The sequence below is a fragment of the Leptodactylus fuscus genome, chromosome 8, assembly GCF_031893055.1.
Source record: "Leptodactylus fuscus isolate aLepFus1 chromosome 8, aLepFus1.hap2, whole genome shotgun sequence".
In the NCBI taxonomy this organism is placed as follows: domain Eukaryota; kingdom Metazoa; phylum Chordata; class Amphibia; order Anura; family Leptodactylidae; genus Leptodactylus; species Leptodactylus fuscus.
The window spans coordinates 11,965,277-11,982,302 of NC_134272.1; the positions used below are offsets into that span (position 1 = coordinate 11,965,277).

Below are 17,026 nucleotides of genomic sequence, written 5' to 3' on the forward strand. Positions count from 1 at the left end.
TTGTGACCTCACCCAACCCTTTAGTTGAAATAATATTTTCAATGCCGACACTTCACCAAACAAGAGTAAAACTAACACTTCAGCAATTACATCCCATCAAACCTTGTACTGTGCTCCATTTCCCCGTCATAAAAAAGCCATCAAGAGACGTAAACAAGCGGCGTGTGAAGTTTGCACCGAGCAGATTTGACACGGACGCGGCACAATCATTTAACTCTTTAATATACAAACCATTCAAAGAAAGTCGTCATTTATTTAAAACGCCACAAGCATAAGTGCAATCGGTTCCGGCTCGGTCGAGTCGACGAAATCAAGTCAGACGCTCGAGACTCCTTATTTGCTAAAAATTCCAAAATGTCTCCCGAGTCCTGGTAAATTTTATGCCTTCACCTGTCCGAGCGTCCAGAATCCATCAACAGCAGTGTCAGTGTCTCAGTGTGTGATCAAAACGTGATTTCTGCAAGACCTGGAAAGGAGATAGTGAGATGATGTCATCGCCCTGACGAGACAGGAATTCCTGCAGACAGTAGCTGGAGATGTGTATTAGATATGGAGCCGCCATAAACATTGGGTCTAACTGAAAATTTCAGGTCTCCTTCCTCCTCTCCTGGTTGTCTCTATGTTTGGAGAGTGGACATGTCAGAGCTGTGCTGTGTTCTGAGCCAATCCAATATCACCTCCTGCAGCTTCCTCTCCCCTCTCACAGCATGCAGTCTCACAGACAGTGGAGAAAAAAGAAAAAAAACTAACTGCAGCTGCATCTCCCTCCTCCCTGACTACCATTTTTATTCCTAGACTCAGAGGAGTTAACAACACTTACAGGAAGACAGCATATAGGGGAAGAGTTATACAATTGCCAGTCACTCATTCTCTACATGCTCCCTCGCTGTGCTATGCATGGGTATAACGTCAGAACTGTGCTCTGTGTGTTCTCAGCCAATCAGAGGTCACTTGATACAACTAGCCCTCTGCAGCATGCAGTTTCACGTACAAAAAAGAGGTTAACTGCAGCTGCATCCCCCTCCTCCTTGTCTCCATTTTTATTCTAGAGGAGGGTTACACACACTCACAGGAAGGATGCATACATGGGAAAGGTCTATATATTTGGCAGTCATTGCTCATCCTCTACAGGTCACCGTTACTCCACATACACTGTTATAAGTGATATGTACAGAGTGGGCTTCTGTCACATCCTGCAGCTCCCCCCTCTCCCTTTCACAGAAAAATTGCAGCTCCCTCTCCCCTCTCACAGTATGCAATCTCAATGATAAACTGCAGCAGCACCCCCCCCCCCCCCTTCCTGTCCCCATTTTTAATTATATTCACAGGAAGCCTCTAGCCAGGGAAAGAGGTATACATTTAGCAGTTGTTACTCACCCACTACATACTTACATCTCTCCTCATACAGTCCTATGAAAAAGTTTGGGCACCCCTATTAATCTTAATCATTTTTTGTTCTAAATATTTTGGTGTTTGCAACAGCCATTTCAGTTTGATATATCTAATAACTGATGGACACAGTAATATTTCAGGATTGAAATGAGGTTTATTGTACTAACAGAAAATGTGCAATATGCATTAAACCAAAATTTGACCGATGCAAAAGTATGGGCACCCTTATCATTTTATTGATTTGAATTCCCCTAACTACTTTTTACTGACTTACTGAAGCACAAAATTGGTTTTGTAACCTCAGTGAGCTTTGAACTTCATAGCCAGATGTATCCAATCATAAGAAAAGGTATTTAAGGTGGCCAATTGCAAGTTGATCTCCTATTTGAATCTCCTCTGAAGAGTGGCATCATGGGCTACTCAAAACAACTCTCAAATGATCTGAAAACAAAGATTGTTCAACATAGTTGTTCAGGGGAAGGATACAAAAAGTTGTCTCAGAGATTTAACCTGTCAGTTTCCACTGTGAGGAACATAGTAAGGAAATGGAAGACCACAGGGACAGTTCTTGTTAAGCCCAGAAGTGGCAGGCCAAGAAAAATATCAGAAAGGCAGAGAAGAAGAATGGTGAGAACAGTCAAGGACAATCCACAGACCACCTCCAAAGAGCTGCAGCATCATCTTGCTGCAGATGGTGTCACTGTGCATCGGTCAACTATACAGTGCACTTTGCACAAATAGAAGCTGTATGGGAGAGTGATGAGAAAGAAGCCGTTTCTGCACGTACGCCACAAATAGAGTTGCCTGAGGTATGAAAAAGCACATTTGGACAAGGCAGCTTCATTTTGGAAACAAAGATTGAGTTGTTTGGTTATAAAAAAAGGCGTTATGCATGGCGTCCAAAAAGAAACAGCATTCCAAGAAAAACACATGCTACCCACTGTAAAATTTGGTGGAGGTTCCATCATGCTTTGGGGCTGTGTGGCCAATGCCGGCATCGGGAATCTTGTTAAAGTTGAGGGTCGCATGGATTCCACTCAGTATCAGCAGATTCTTGAGAATAATGTTCAAGAATCAGTGACGAAGTTGAAGTTACGCCGGGGATGGATATTTCAGCAAGACAATGATCCAAAACACCGCTCCAAAGCCTCAGGCATTCATGCAGAGGAACAATTACAATGTTCTGGAATGGCCATCCCAGTCCCCAGACCTGAATATCATTGAACATCTGTGGGATGATTTGAAGCGGGCTGTCCATGCTCGGCGACCATCTAACTTAACTGAACTTGAATTGTTTGTCCAAAATACCTTTATCCAGGATCCAGGAACTGATTAAAAGCTACAGGAAGCGACTAGAGGCTGTTATCTTTGCAAAAGGAGGATCTACTAAATATTAATGTCACTTTTCTGTTGAGGTGCCCATATTTTTGCACCGGTCAAATTTTGGTTTAATGCATATTGCACATTTTCTGTTAGTACAATAAACCTCATTGCAATCCTGAAATATTACTGTGTCCATCAGTTATTAGATATATCAAACTGAAATGGCTGTTATAAACACCAAAATATTTAGAACTAAAAATGATTAAGATTAATAGGGGTGCCCAAACTTTTTCATAGGACTGTATATAGCTGGGAATGCAATGTATGAGCAGAGTGTACATTATATCAGAACTGTGCTCTGTGTGTTCTGAGTCAATCAAATGTCACTTCCTGCAGCTCCCTCTCCCCTCTCACAGACACAGAGAGAAATACTGCAGCTGCATCCCCCTCCTCCGTGTCTCCTATTTTCAGTTCTGAGGAGGGTTCTGGGCATTACAGAGAACCCTTTCTGCAATCTTCTATCCTTTGACATGTAGCACATGAAATAGCACATAAAGGGGCAATATAATTAACAAGAGCAACAGAGGAGTCACAAGGAGGGGTCGTACCCAGATTTAGAGAATCCTTAGTGGCCCAGCTGATGCAGTAATGGAGGAGCAGTTGTTCCAATAATTCCTTCTCATCTAAGAATTCCAGTTTCTCGATCCTGCAGATAAAGAAATACAGGTAAAATCCCACAGACCTCGCCGTCCCGTTATCTCCTCCCCCATCACAGATACAGGTGCATCGGTCCGGCATCTTCTTCCCTTGATCGGAAGGATCCAGGTTGGTTTTTCTTAGCCGTTTCCATTGTGTTCTGTGATTTTATTTTATGACATTTTATTATATTCTTACTGTTTACAACGCTCGCGATATTGATCATCAAACACGGATTGTATTTAGTCTGAACACAGGCAAGGGAGTCCATCTGTGGACACTCGGAGACAAGATACCAGTCAGCAGAAAACACGCTCTGCTGACATCCATCTCTTCCACTTCCACCATATACATTCAGCCAAGTGTGCATGTGTACTTAACGGAGTGAGGGGAGTAGCCTATTCCCAAACACTATGAGAAAAGAGGAAACACAATAGGACCCTAAAATGGTTTGTATGCCTTCCATCCCTTCTTCAGACAGACCAGAGGGTGAGGACTGACACAAGACTGCAGGATCTGACTACAAAGGGATTGTTTGTAGTCTGTGACTATGGAGACACACAAGTCAGCACACGGCTGTGTGTATACTGTAGAAGATATTCACCACCTCCACCAACTTGAGCTCTTTTCATCCTTTAATTGGCGCCCATCCAATGATTCCAGCGCAGTCGGGATATTTTCTCTAGCCCCCACCGTTCCTGAGTAATCAGTGCTGTTAGTTTTGATGCCAGTGGGTGGTGTCTGGCACAAGTAGGCAAAGGGGGCGTGATTCTTATCTCTGCCATTCTGATTGGAGCTTTGTGCCTGACACCACCCACTTAACATTAAGTAGTCTAGTTAGTATATCAAGCACCAAAACTAACTGCACTGATTGCTCAGGAACAGTGGGGCTGGAGAATAAAAAAATCTAAGGATCAAAGAGCTCAAGATGGTGGAGGAAGAGAAAGAACCTGAGGGTGTCCTCCATGAAGAAGCCAAGAAGAGAAAAGATTCTCCATGTTACTCACCGCATCACATCAGCTCGGGGGAGATTACCGTACACCTTCATCATGTCCAAGGCATCGGCCGCCTCCCAGCCATTAGATAGTAATCTCTCTGTCTGCAAAGAAGACAAACTTGTGTCAGTGCCGGGATCAACATTCATGCAAAGGAGAAGGAACATACAGGACAGCAAAGCTAAGGACTTATTAAAGGGATTGTCCAGGAGTGTAGTATAGGAGAGGTCAATAGCTGACTAACAGGAGTCCTCCCACCAAACCTGCCCTGACAACTGAAGCAGGTAGGTTTAAGGAGTCTTGGACAAGGCTGGAGGAGACGGCTCTCTCCTCAATGGTACAATTCAGAACTTGTGACAACGGTACGTGTGAAATCTCCAATGACAAATATAAATGCATAATAATGTCCATGTTCAGATTATAGAAAGAAACCAATGCAGATCCCTGTGCGGATCAGTAAGGAATGTATACCTGCTGTATATGTCCCAGGAGACACGGCCCTGTCATATCAGGTGACACATGCACTTCACAGATAGCCGAACATTTGTACTTCATTCCGAGTCGGTGTCACAAGTTCACTGATATCTTATCTACTGTAAGGTTGTCCATCGGCTAATTGATCCACACTTTGTACGCAGCGACCCAAACTGACGTGTGATAGAGGTCAGCAACACTAATAGGAGTCATCAATGATTAAAGGGGTTGTGTCCCTATGGAGAGTCGTCCCCTATACAAAGGACAGGGGATAAGTGTCAGACTACCGGGTCTGCAAATCCCCCTAAAGCTGCTTGTGTGACAGATGCCCCAATCACTTCAATAGGGCTGCTGGGTGACCATCCCCCAATAATCAGATACTTATCCCCCTATCCTGTGGGCAAAGGATAAGTGGCCATAAAGCAACAACCCCTTTAATGAAGCCGGTATCAATATTAGCCAACAATACACAAATCACAGCCATGTACACCCCCACCCAAACACCAACCATTAATTCTTGTACATAGGAGCAGTATTATAGTAGTTATATTCTTGTACATAGGAGCAGTATTATAGTAGTTATATTCTTGTACATAGGAGTAGTATTATAGTAGTTATATTCTTGTACATAGGAGCAGTATTATAGTAGTTATATTCTTGTACATAGGAGTAGTATTATAGTAGTTATATTCTTGTACATAGGAGTAGTATTATAGTAGTTATATTCTTGTACATAGGGGGCAGTATTATAGTAGTTATATTCTTGTACATAGGAGTAGTATTATAGTAGTTATATTCTTGTACATAGGAGGTAGTATTATAGTAGTTATATTCTTGTACATAGGAGCAGTATTATAGTAGTTATATTCTTGTACATAGGAGGTAGTATTATAGTAGTTATATTCTTGTACATAGGGGCAGTATTATAGTAGTTATATTCTTGTACATAGGGGGCAGTAGTATAGTAGTTATATTCTTGTACATAGGAGGTAGTATTATAGTAGTTATATTCTTGTACATAGGGGCAGTATTATAGTAGTTATATTCTTGTACATAGGGGGCAGTATTATAGTAGTTATATTCTTGTACATAGGAGGTAGTATTATAGTAGTTATATTCTTGTACATAGGGGCAGTATTATAGTAGTTATATTCTTGTACATAGGAGTAGTATTATAGTAGTTATATTCTTGTACATAGGAGGTAGTATTATAGTAGTTATATTCTTGTACATAGGAGGTAGTATTATAGTAGTTATATTCTTGTACATAGGAGGTAGTATTATAGTAGTTATATTCTTGTACATAGGAGTAGTATTATAGTAGTTATATTCTTGTACATAGGGGCAGTATTATAGTAGTTATATTCTTGTACATAGGAGGTAGTATTATAGTAGTTATATTCTTGTACATAGGAGCAGTATTATAGTAGTTATATTCTTGTACATAGGAGGTAGTATTATAGTAGTTATATTCTTGTACATAGGAGGCAGTATTATAGTAGTTATATTCTTGTACATAGGAGGTAGTATTATAGTAGTTATATTCTTGTACATAGGAGTAGTATTATAGTAGTTATATTCTTGTACATAGGAGCAGTATTATAGTAGTTATATTCTTGTACATAGGAGTAGTATTATAGTAGTTATATTCTTGTACATAGGAGCAGTATTATAGTACTTATATTCTTGTATGTAGGAGCAGTATTATAGTAGTTATATTCTTGTACATAGGGGCAGTATTATAGTACTTATATTCTTATAGATAGGAGCAGTATTATAGTAGTTATATTCTTGTACATAGGAGCATTATTATAGTAGTTATATTCTTGTACATAGGAGCAGTATTATAGTAGTTATATTCTTGTACATAGGAGTAGTATTATAGTAGTTATATTCTTGTACATAGGAGCAGTATTATAGTAGTTATATTCTTGTACATAGGAGTAGTATTATAGTAGTTATATTCTTGTACATAGGAGTAGTATTATAGTAGTTATATTCTTATACATAGGAGCAGTATTATAGTAGTTATATTCTTGTGCATAGGGGCAGTATTATAGTACTTATATTCTTGTACATAGGAGCAGTATTATAGTAATTAGTATAGTAGTATCTTGAAACCATAGAGTCATTATGACACTATGAACCACTATCAGCTCTTCTCGATATATGACAAAGTACACGTAGAATGTGAAGATCATAAAAATGATGTACTGTATAGAATAGCCAAAGGGAAGAAAGGAGGAGCCATAACAGATCAATATCGCTTGAGGCGTCTCTGGTCCTTTCCTTGCTGCACAGCAGATAGAAGACACATTAGCGATATGTAAGTGACTGATAACAACACCTCACACTACATGATGGCCGCCTGCTGACCTGTGACTGCAGTGATCGGCAGGCCTCTACTCCCGCTAGGTTACACTGTCTCCTCTGTAGGTTCTCCACCATAATCTGTCCAAAGCGATCCGCCATGTTCACCTGGGGAAATAATAAACAGGAGTTGAGGGACGTGTCCTTATCACCAACAAACAAATAATTGGAAAGCGTTCACAGCTTGTAAAGAGGACTTGGGTTGTCGGGCTGTATGAAGTCAGACCTGGCCAGGCTGGAGTTTATAGGCACACGTGGTAACATGATGTTCTCCAGATTTTCACTATAATATTTCATTACCGGCAGGGTCATTGGGGTCCAGGTACCGGCTCTGCGCTTGTTTATCTCAGCAAGTGAACTTTACTGACACATTGGTCCACCATCACTGAAGGAACTTTGCAGACACAAGGATTGTCCCATCATGGAGGATCCCTGACCACAGAGTAGCTGTAATGTGAAGGCTTATGGGAATGGATTGAGTAAAATCTCAATAATATAGAAAAAGCAGCAGCGACCATCTTACCTGTTCATAGTTTATAAACATTGCTGTGGCGAACGTGTCTGCAGCCCACTTCAACAAACTTCCAGACTGCTCGGGAGTCATATAAACCAATACACACTCGGCCACGAGAAGAGTCGGCAGCCTGGAAATAGAGCCGAATATTAGAACGGATCCCAACCAGCAATACATGAAAGGTCAGACTATAGTACATGGGGATTCCTGTACTGCTCTACGTGGTCTCAGACCTAAGCCTTGAGCCATATACAGTCTGCTTTATGTTACTGCTGCAAACCATGTGACAGGTGGAGAGTGTTATAGAGACAGCCTATCCCACTGTATGCTCATGGCCTTCCATTGGCGGTATACATCACAGGTCCTCCCAACATATCACACCGATGGAAGTCTCCTTTGTGGTGTGAATAGATCTTTTCCATCACCCCCTTCTCCTCTATGTACATGCATGCTTGGACAAGAGGTAGACCAGCAGAGACAATGACGACATAGGGAGGAGGACAAGCAAAGAACCCAATCTCTCAGGATTTTGTTAAATGCAATGTATGGAAGTCAACTAGACACCTTACTGTGGGTCCATGCCAAATTTCTTCAGCTTCTCCTCCATGTCCTTCAGGTTCCGCAGGTCTGCACCGATTATAGAGAAGTGTGTAGAGTCCAGACTGTGAGAATCTATGGGAAAAGTCAGACAAATAGATTTTTACAAGAGTCTGTGAAGCTGGCATATGGGTATTACATGGCGCACGGCAGAGAATACAGACAAGGGGTCAGAAAGTTCAAGCTGTCTCGTATCACACTGGTCTCCTAGGTGGAAGGTCAACCTTTAAGATTACAGGATACTTCCATCGGAGCAAACTTACTTGACACTTTCCTCTTATTAAAGGGGTGGTCACAAAAGCCAGTTATTGCCTAGCCATAGGATAGGGGATCATTTAAAGATCAGCGAGGGTCCGACCACTCATATCGCCATTGATCAGGATTGTTCAGGTTCTGAATGGAGCGGACCACATCTTGCGCGGAGACTTTCCACGGCTTTTAGAGTAATTAACCCTTTCCTAATGTTTGGTATGAACAGTTAAAAGGACGATTAGGACGCCCCACGTCCACAAACTCTATTAGGACATCTGGATGTTATAAGGGGATGGGCTGCCTGCCATTATCTATGAGCCACTACCAAGCATGGCTCCGACACCGGAGGATGGTCATGATGGACATTCATCTGGGTGTAATACCACATTTCCTCTGGTGATGCCACTTAAATGGCCGCAGATTCCCTGACCAAGGCGTCCATTTCCCATAGGTCTCAGGAGCGGCTCCCAATTTAGAATCTGCTGTCTATGCAGCCCTGATGGAGAACGGAGCTGGTTCATCAAGTCAGCGACACTGAAAGGAAGATCCCTGCCTGCTTCAGAATGATAGACGCTCCCAGGGCCAGCAAAATTTAAAGGGGTTATCCAGGACTTGAATGTCATTGATACAGAAGACCGAACCACAGGTCCGACAGCCAGATCAGGGGAAGCTGTGAATGTGATTGAGGCTGAAGTGCCAGAAGCTGTATACAATATACAGAGCTCCGTATACTGTTGTGGTAGCATTGGGAACTTGAATAGGAGCAGGGCTTAGTATATGGCTTCCAGCGGCCGAAACACCGAATCATGACCCTGAACAATTTGACGTTCATGACTTATCCTGTGGACAGGTCATCAGTATTAGTTACTGCCAGATCATGGACAACCCCTTTAAGGGTTAATGGGGAAGTGGGTGCTAGAGAAAAGAAAAAAAAATAAATAAAAATCAGGGAATGACCTGATACTACGGCAAGCTGGAAGCTCTACTGTTTGGAGGACACGGCAGCTTCAGTCCACCTCTTATTTTTGGTGCAGGGACCTCTCACCCCATTTTATTTGCTTCTTCCATGAGGCCGACAACAAGGCACAGACCAGACTCCAAGTTTCTGGACTTACAACTTAAGGGGGGGGGTTGGCGGAGCGGACAAAGTACACGCTCTCTGCAGCTATTTGCACCTTTTGCCTTGATAGTAACACTTTATGATGTGTCAATTTAAGAAGATAAATAAAAGGTAAATCTCAGAGTTTTACGAGTCGTAATGATCACCCGTGTTATGAAAGGGTAAGAGTGAAAACAGCTATCAGGCCAGGCTGGGGCTGACCCCATTGTGCTGCATTACCTGAAGCTAAGGCTCAATTCCCATCACCGTTATCAGGTAGCGGTGTCGCATAAGGCGGTAAAGCTCACGACGTACAGAATATGGATTTAGATTTACATTGGCTGTGTAAAGTGCTGGCGCCGATTCTGCTTCGCAGGCAACGTAGCGTTATGTTATGCATCTGTCACATGGCCTGTTTGCAGCTCAGTCCCATTCAAGTGAAAGGGGATGAGCTGCAATACCAATCTCTGCCACTATACAATGTACGGCGTTGTGCTTGGTCAGCAGCGAAGAGGCCACAGCGCTCCTCCGATCATACAGTCCCAAAACCTCCACTGATCTGGTATTAATGACCTACCGTTTAACACTAACCTATAATTCTTTGAATCTATTGCAAAGTCTGTGGGATCACCAAAGAGGGACAAGGATGTGCTGGCCCTTTAAAATATAGCCCTCGGGGTATACACTACTCTCTTATATACCCAGTGATGCTCTCGGATGGATCCACCACCAGTCGGGCTTTGTCCTACTTTCTTATCATGGGGACTTTTCATCAACCACTTGTCGTAATATCAGCTGTGACCGGACTTACCATTCATCTCACTGACCAAATCTGATTGGACGGCCGCCCGAGTAAGCGCACACAAGACAGTGATGTGCAATATCAAAGGCATCTCTGACAAATAGATAAGAACGGATGATCTAAGGAATGATAAGAGTCGCTCTGGCTTTCTCATTTGGCACATGACCCTGACCTTATCACAACCAGAGCTGTGCTTTCTCAGGAAATCATGGCGTATTGCTGGAATGGAGAGACTCTGATCTCTGGGAGTCCAACTGATCGTGACAATTAAGGGGGTACAGCACCAATTTAGCACTGGGTTCCCCTTTAAGTTGTCCCTGCTCAGTGACTCCTCAGCTACCCAATTTGAAGGAAATTGCAGTTGACCCCATTCACTTGAACGACGTTGTGCTGCAAGTCCCTGCAGAGTGGGTCACTGTACAAGTTCAAGGGGTTTTCTCGAACATAGGATAGGTCATCAATTAAAGATTGGCATGGTCCGACACCCTGATCAGCTGTTAGACAAGAAGGCAGCCTTGGAACGAGTGCTGCATCTCCTTGCCAAGCAACGTGCCATAGATTTGTGCAGAAGCGATGTTTGAAATCCCATTCGCTTGGTTAGCACTGCAGCCTGGGTTCGAATCTTGCCAAGGACAATACCTGCAAGGAGTTTGTATGTTGTATGTATGGAATCTCATACTACAGCCAACTGCAAGGATTGACCGAGAGAGGGATTGGGCCCCGTGAATAGTCCCATAGTGGACAATGGATGCCGTCACTGCCAGCAGACTCACCTATAAGCAGCGACTCCCCAGAATGTGACTCCATTATTGGCTTGGACAGTGGAGGTTTTGACCTATTAAAATACAAGAGGTTAATATTTAAACTTATGAGAAGAAGCAATTCTCCGGCTTTACAGGTCGGCTATAGAGTTATTACTGGCAGAATAAAGCAGGACTGTGGTGAAATAGGACAAGCGGTGCCAGAAACATGGATTATGTAACACCGAGCAGAAAAATAGAACAAGTTTTTATGAGACCGAAAATGTCACAATCAGCTGAAATAGCTCGTGTCTTCTTACCATATAATCCACTGAACAAGGATTCATCTACCAGCCAGAAAGTGGAGCTGCTGGTAAACGCGTCCTCCGTCTGGCCAGACACTATACGGTCAGCCATTCATATGAACGCAACCCCCATCCCCCTGCAATGTCATACTACAGTTTTGCTGGTATCATGATCCATTATCCACACTGCAGGCAGTATACATCAGTGTTCAGTAGTCCATTCGGGGGGAGTCCCCGTGCGGACTCCCCAAACAGATTACTGAAAGCAGACGCGAACCAGGCCTTAGGCGAAGGCAACACATTGCAAATTTGCAAGACGATGTTCATAGCGGACTCACCTGTGACAAAAACTAGCCCTAACCGTCTGACTCCCAAGTGACTAGCTCAGGTGCATTGGAAACGCCAAACAGAGGAGGAAGCCTATACAAGTGAACGGGGGCTGAGCCAAAAGTGAGCCTGTAGCACAGACCCCGCCGTACGGTTTGACCATGTAGGTGGATAGATCAGGAGCTTTCATAGCGCTGGACAATACACGGACACAGCGACTTACTTTATGTTATAGAGTTTTCTGGCCACTATTGAGGGGAAGTCGACTTCAAAGTACTTGGTCGGGAGAATATTCTCATCCTGTAAAAATTAAAATACATTGTAAAATAATAAAACCGTAACAGTAAACCAGGTGCAATACAACACAGGGATATCCTAGAGCAAAGGGCATGCTGGGAGTTGTAGTTTTAAAAGTCAGAGATCCCTCAACTAACAAGAGGTTGGTGTCTATGTACAGATATAGAAGCCATGAACCTCATGACAGGAGATCTGGATCCGATTCTCTTGATCTTTGGATCTTGGAGAAGAAAAGGACTAAATGCAGCGCCTCACGCTATCAGGACACCGCACCATTCCCAGGACCTGCTGACTTGGAATTGGAATTATCCTGTTTACTTCTACAGCAGGAACACCTGCACAGACACAGACCTAATACTTGCCACCGCTGCAGGTTTGTTACAGTTGCATCCAGTTAGAATCCTCAATATACCAGGAAATGTTGCAAATGGCATTTTTGCACCTCCCGCACGACTCTCATGAAAGCAAAAGTGGTGTGGGCATTGTGCTACATTTAAGACCATTTACACCAGTTATCGGTGAGCGTTTCAGCATAGGTGCATGTCCCGGGGGAAGAGCCGCAGCATTTTTGAAGGGCTTGTAGAATAAGGTGGCATCGGGAGTAATGAGAACTGACATTCAACGCACCAGTCCTTATAAATGTGCCCCATTGTGACCATGTGCTAGATGGTCAAACACTCATCACATTAATCTGCATAGAGACGCTGCTCAGTAACGGTGAAGCAAAGGGAGCAACTGGGAAATATCAGCAGAGTGTAGTGCCCTCCAGTGGTGAAGAATAAATTAGGGAATAAAATTCTGTCCCAAACAGTAAAGTCATCATCTCATGTCCGGCTGGGTTCACACCTGCGCCTCGGTCTCCGTTCTCAGGTTTCCATCTTCTGCAGATAGTCTGAAACCTGTCAGACCGTGTCCGGCCGTGAGCGTTTTGTGCTCTCCACGGCAAAACCGTTTTTTTTTTTGTTTTTTTTTTTTTAACCGGACACAAAGTCCTGCATGTCCGACTATGTATCCGGTTACAAAAAAAACTAAAACCCAGTTTCGCTGCGGAGAGCACAATTTCTATTCTATTTGCGCCCCGGTTCAATACCACCTGTACTGTGTGCAATATACTAATGGGCTACTGTTTACTGGACGCTAATGAGGACTGTATACTCCAGTAGTCACGTCTCCCCGACATGCTCAGTAGCCCTTATCAGATCATACTCTCATATCTGCAGTTGTCAGGAATTCCTGATAATGCTACTTATATATCAGGTAACATTATCAGACGTCTGATAATATCATTGTAAAGATAATATAAAGCCGTTGTCTCCAATCTGAATCCAACGCCAAGCAGGGTATGCTGAGGGTTATAGTTTCACGACAACAGTTTGGAATTCCTTGGTATAGTATCTGGTCTTCCTTAAGGCAATCCTTATTGTTGATGGTGGCCATTGGAATATGTTGTCAGACATTCCCAACAGCTTGGATTAGCTCCTATAATTTAGTGCAGCAGATGACTGTATAGTGTAGGCTGCATGTCTTGGTTGGCCATACCCGATACAAATGAGAGCCGTCCTGTCCGATATTCCATACATCTATATGCATGGCTTAGCCAAGTGTGCAAGTGTTCTGAATGGGAAAAGCTGCTGCCAGACACTTCTGCTTGTGGCTTGCCTGTCCAACAACAAAAACATTTGGTATCCTGACATCCACGCCCGACTCTTCTGTCGCCTACATTTGGATGGGCAGCTAATACTGCCAGAATCAATGGCCCGCAATCTATTTTGTATGGCCAGCTTAAAGGGGTTGTCCAGTTTCAGCAAATAAATGTTAGTTATTTTAATGTAAAGTTCTACTATTTTCCAATATACTGTTTCCAGATATCATGTGATATACAGTCCATGGTCATGCACACGGGTGCCAAGCGTGTTACAAGTCAGATTGCTGTGACTGTAACGAGCCGTGCACGTGTGTAGCTATCACACGACCGTGGACCGTACATCACACAACCGTGGACCGTACATCACACGACAGTGGACCGTACATCACATGACCGTGGACCGTACATCACGTGATTATGTTTTTTATCCACTGCAAGCAAGAAAAATGAATGACAGCGAGCAGAGATCTGAATAATTTTAGAACTTTTCATTGTACAAAGACATTTAGTTGGTGAAACTGGACAACCCCTTGAAGCTCTGCACGGCCTAGCAGGGAATGCAGGGAGACCTCACAGACGGCACTCCAGGTTCTGAGATCTTCTATTTTACCTTTAACCTCCAGAACGTTGTGTCCAGCCCTGCCCCGAGATTGATGATCTGACATTTGCACTCCGTCTTCTTGAGAAAAGCGTTGAGCAGGTGATTAACCCCGTGCACACGAGCATAGTAACCTGATGGATGAGAAGATAGATCATCACACATACTTCATCTCGCAGTTCAGGTTCGAACTTGGCCATATGAAACAGGTTTAAGCTACGGTCGCACCTGTATTAGGGGATTATTCGGCGACTCTGTCCCCCTTTCCGCTTAAAATACGCAAGGAGGATTTCTCTCTCTGCTGATTTTGGGCGGAAACTCAACAGATCCCATTATAGAGTCACTAACTGGGGACAGTTACTTTGTTATGTTATTATGCAGGAGTCATGTGATGCCCCCAGTGCAGAAACACCGCTATATAGGGAACAATTCGCAACACAGAGATGGTAAAATACCAGTCCAGCCTGCAGACAGGAGAGGAAATACTGATGACAGGGGGTAACAGTAAAAATAATCAGCGCAGAAAAATTCCTCCAACTCCAATGGGGGAAGGGAGAATGGACGGAACAGCTGCTTCATTAAAGGGCTTTTCCAGAATTATGATATTGATGACCTTTCCTTAGTATAGATCATCAATACCAGATGAGTGGAGGGCCGACGCCTGACACCCTCACCAAAGAGGTGCTTAAAATGATCACAGTATTCAGACGTGCTCTGCAGCAATATCACTGCTTTCCAAGCACAGAATAATACGCTGTCTAGTGGCGGTGCTTGGTACTGCAGCTCAGCCACAATCATCAGGCTGTGACCAATAAATGTGATGTCACGCGGCCTGTAAAGCGGAAATTCATTTGACTGCCAAAGCTACTTGAAACACGTGATCGCTACGTGTGCCCAGTGTCGGACCCCACTGATCTGAAAGTGATGATCTACCCAAGGGCGTCAATATTTATTTACAGAAGACCACTTTAACTCTTTAGTGGCATCTGATGAGGAGATTCACATGAAATGAAGGGATACACGAGACACAAGACACTTGCCTCTATTGATCTCCGGTGCTTTACGCTCCTTGGCTTGTCTCACAAAGTACTGAATATAAGGATCCTTCCAGTATCCAACGCTGACGGCAAACCTGGCAACAACAAGAAAAAGCGGCGGAAGCAGATTATTGCTGCTGTTATTCATTTTTACAGTTCTATAGGATTTTACAACTGAAGAAGCTTTATAGACAAAGCACAAAATGCACAAGTGCAAAGGACTAACATGGGGACTGTGGGATAGAAAGGACTAACATGGTGACTGTGGGATAGAAAGGACTAACATGGTGACTGTGGGATAGAAAGGACTAACATGGTGACTGTGGGATAGAGGGCCCTGTACGCAAGGGCTTACAATTTATAGAGGAAGGGGGGCAAAGACATTGGATGAGGGCACAGGTGTAATGAGGACGATGACAGAACATCCACCAGAGGGGCCGCCCAGTTTAGGGCAATTACTTATTCAAGGGGAGTTTCTTTACCTAGATTATTGCTTGGAGGAAATCAAAAGCACGACAGGGGGCGCCATGTTTTGCCATCCCCATCATCCAAATCCTGCCCAACCCCTTTAAATATATCCAAATGGCCCATAGTTATCTAGCAGATTGCCCCTATACAGGATCACATGTACATACCCTTAAAGGGATTGTCCATGCTGCACAACAATCATCAGTCCTCTCCACTATGGCCACAGAATAACATAATACAACATATTACAAGGGCCTGACATAACTGGCCCTCCCCTTTAAGACAGGTGCCAGGCTCAGGAGTCCTATGGCTTGTAGTGGTGACTACTGCCGGCCCCTCACACACACGTGACGTCTCCCGCCTACACTGCGCTCCTTCCCCACCTCTTACAGACTGAGGCGTCCTCGCACGTTCCCCTCACAGCCTCGTCCGCGGTGTCAGAGTCTTGCCCGCCGGCTCTGGACATCTTCTCTCCGCCGCCTGTCACTGCAGCTCTGGCAATTTGTTGACGTTTCACAGCTGTAACGCTATTGGCTGCCTGCTTTAACATAATTCGCTACCATTGGTCGATAGAAAAGCCACGCCCCTGACGCGTAATTCTATTGGATTAAGATTGCGGCGCCGACCCGGAAGTGTTTGTGTTGAGGTGATAGGAGGGCGGAGGCCATGTTTATTGTGGGAAAGTGGACAATGTCTGCCCATTCTACCTAAAATTGGGGTCATGGGGCCATAATAATGGAGGGAAATGTGTGTGGGTACTAAATGTCAGGTGTATACAGGTGAACAAAAGTTTTAGGCGAGGTTCACATTTGCATTAGAGAAAAGTCTGTCACGGCTTTACAGTCTATGGGTTCCTCGGGTAACCCCTTTTTTTTGTCTGTCTTTCAGGTCCCCCTGAGGAGCTGAACGATAGTGTAAACCTAAGGCCTCGGTCACACGGGGCACTTGATTCTGATGCAGGAAGCCACGTCAGAATAGGACTAAAATGCGACTGTTGCGGCTTCCCGCTCCGGAGTAGGCCCAAATGAATGAGCCTAGTCCAGAGGGTCCTGTCGCGAGGCGGACGCCGGGACTGACTCAGCCGCGGAATCCACC

The 17,026-nt window shown here is 43.9% G+C and overlaps 1 protein-coding gene across 1 annotated transcript; it reads right to left on the reverse strand.

The window, feature by feature from the left end:
• Positions 1 to 233: 233 nt before the first annotated feature.
• On the reverse strand, positions 234 to 16,442 carry LCMT1 (leucine carboxyl methyltransferase 1). The gene is made up of 11 exons (XM_075284100.1): positions 16,315 to 16,442; positions 15,467 to 15,558; positions 14,439 to 14,560; positions 12,110 to 12,186; positions 11,288 to 11,349; positions 8,334 to 8,436; positions 7,774 to 7,894; positions 7,257 to 7,358; positions 4,419 to 4,510; positions 3,324 to 3,421; positions 234 to 466 (listed from the first exon to the last, which is right to left on the reverse strand). Exons 1-11 carry the CDS (start codon positions 16,395 to 16,397, stop codon positions 444 to 446), a joined length of 975 nt encoding a protein of 324 aa, XP_075140201.1. The 5' UTR covers positions 16,398 to 16,442; the 3' UTR covers positions 234 to 443.
• Between the last annotated feature and the right edge of the window lie 584 nt (positions 16,443 to 17,026).

What these genes read in the sequence shown, in the direction of transcription:
- LCMT1 (XM_075284100.1), bottom strand. Translation starts at nt 16,397, where the DNA reads ATGTCCAGAGCCGGCGGGCAAGACTCTGACACCGCGGACGAGGCTGTG. An exon ending in TGGGGAGTCGCTGCTTATAG is followed by an intron (nt 8,437 to 11,287) that starts GTGAGTCTGCTG and finishes CTTTTCCCATAG; the next exon opens with ATTCTCACAGTCTGGACTCT. An exon ending in CCCCGAGCTGATGTGATGCG is followed by an intron (nt 3,422 to 4,418) that starts GTGAGTAACATG and finishes CTTTATCTGCAG; the next exon opens with GATCGAGAAACTGGAATTCT.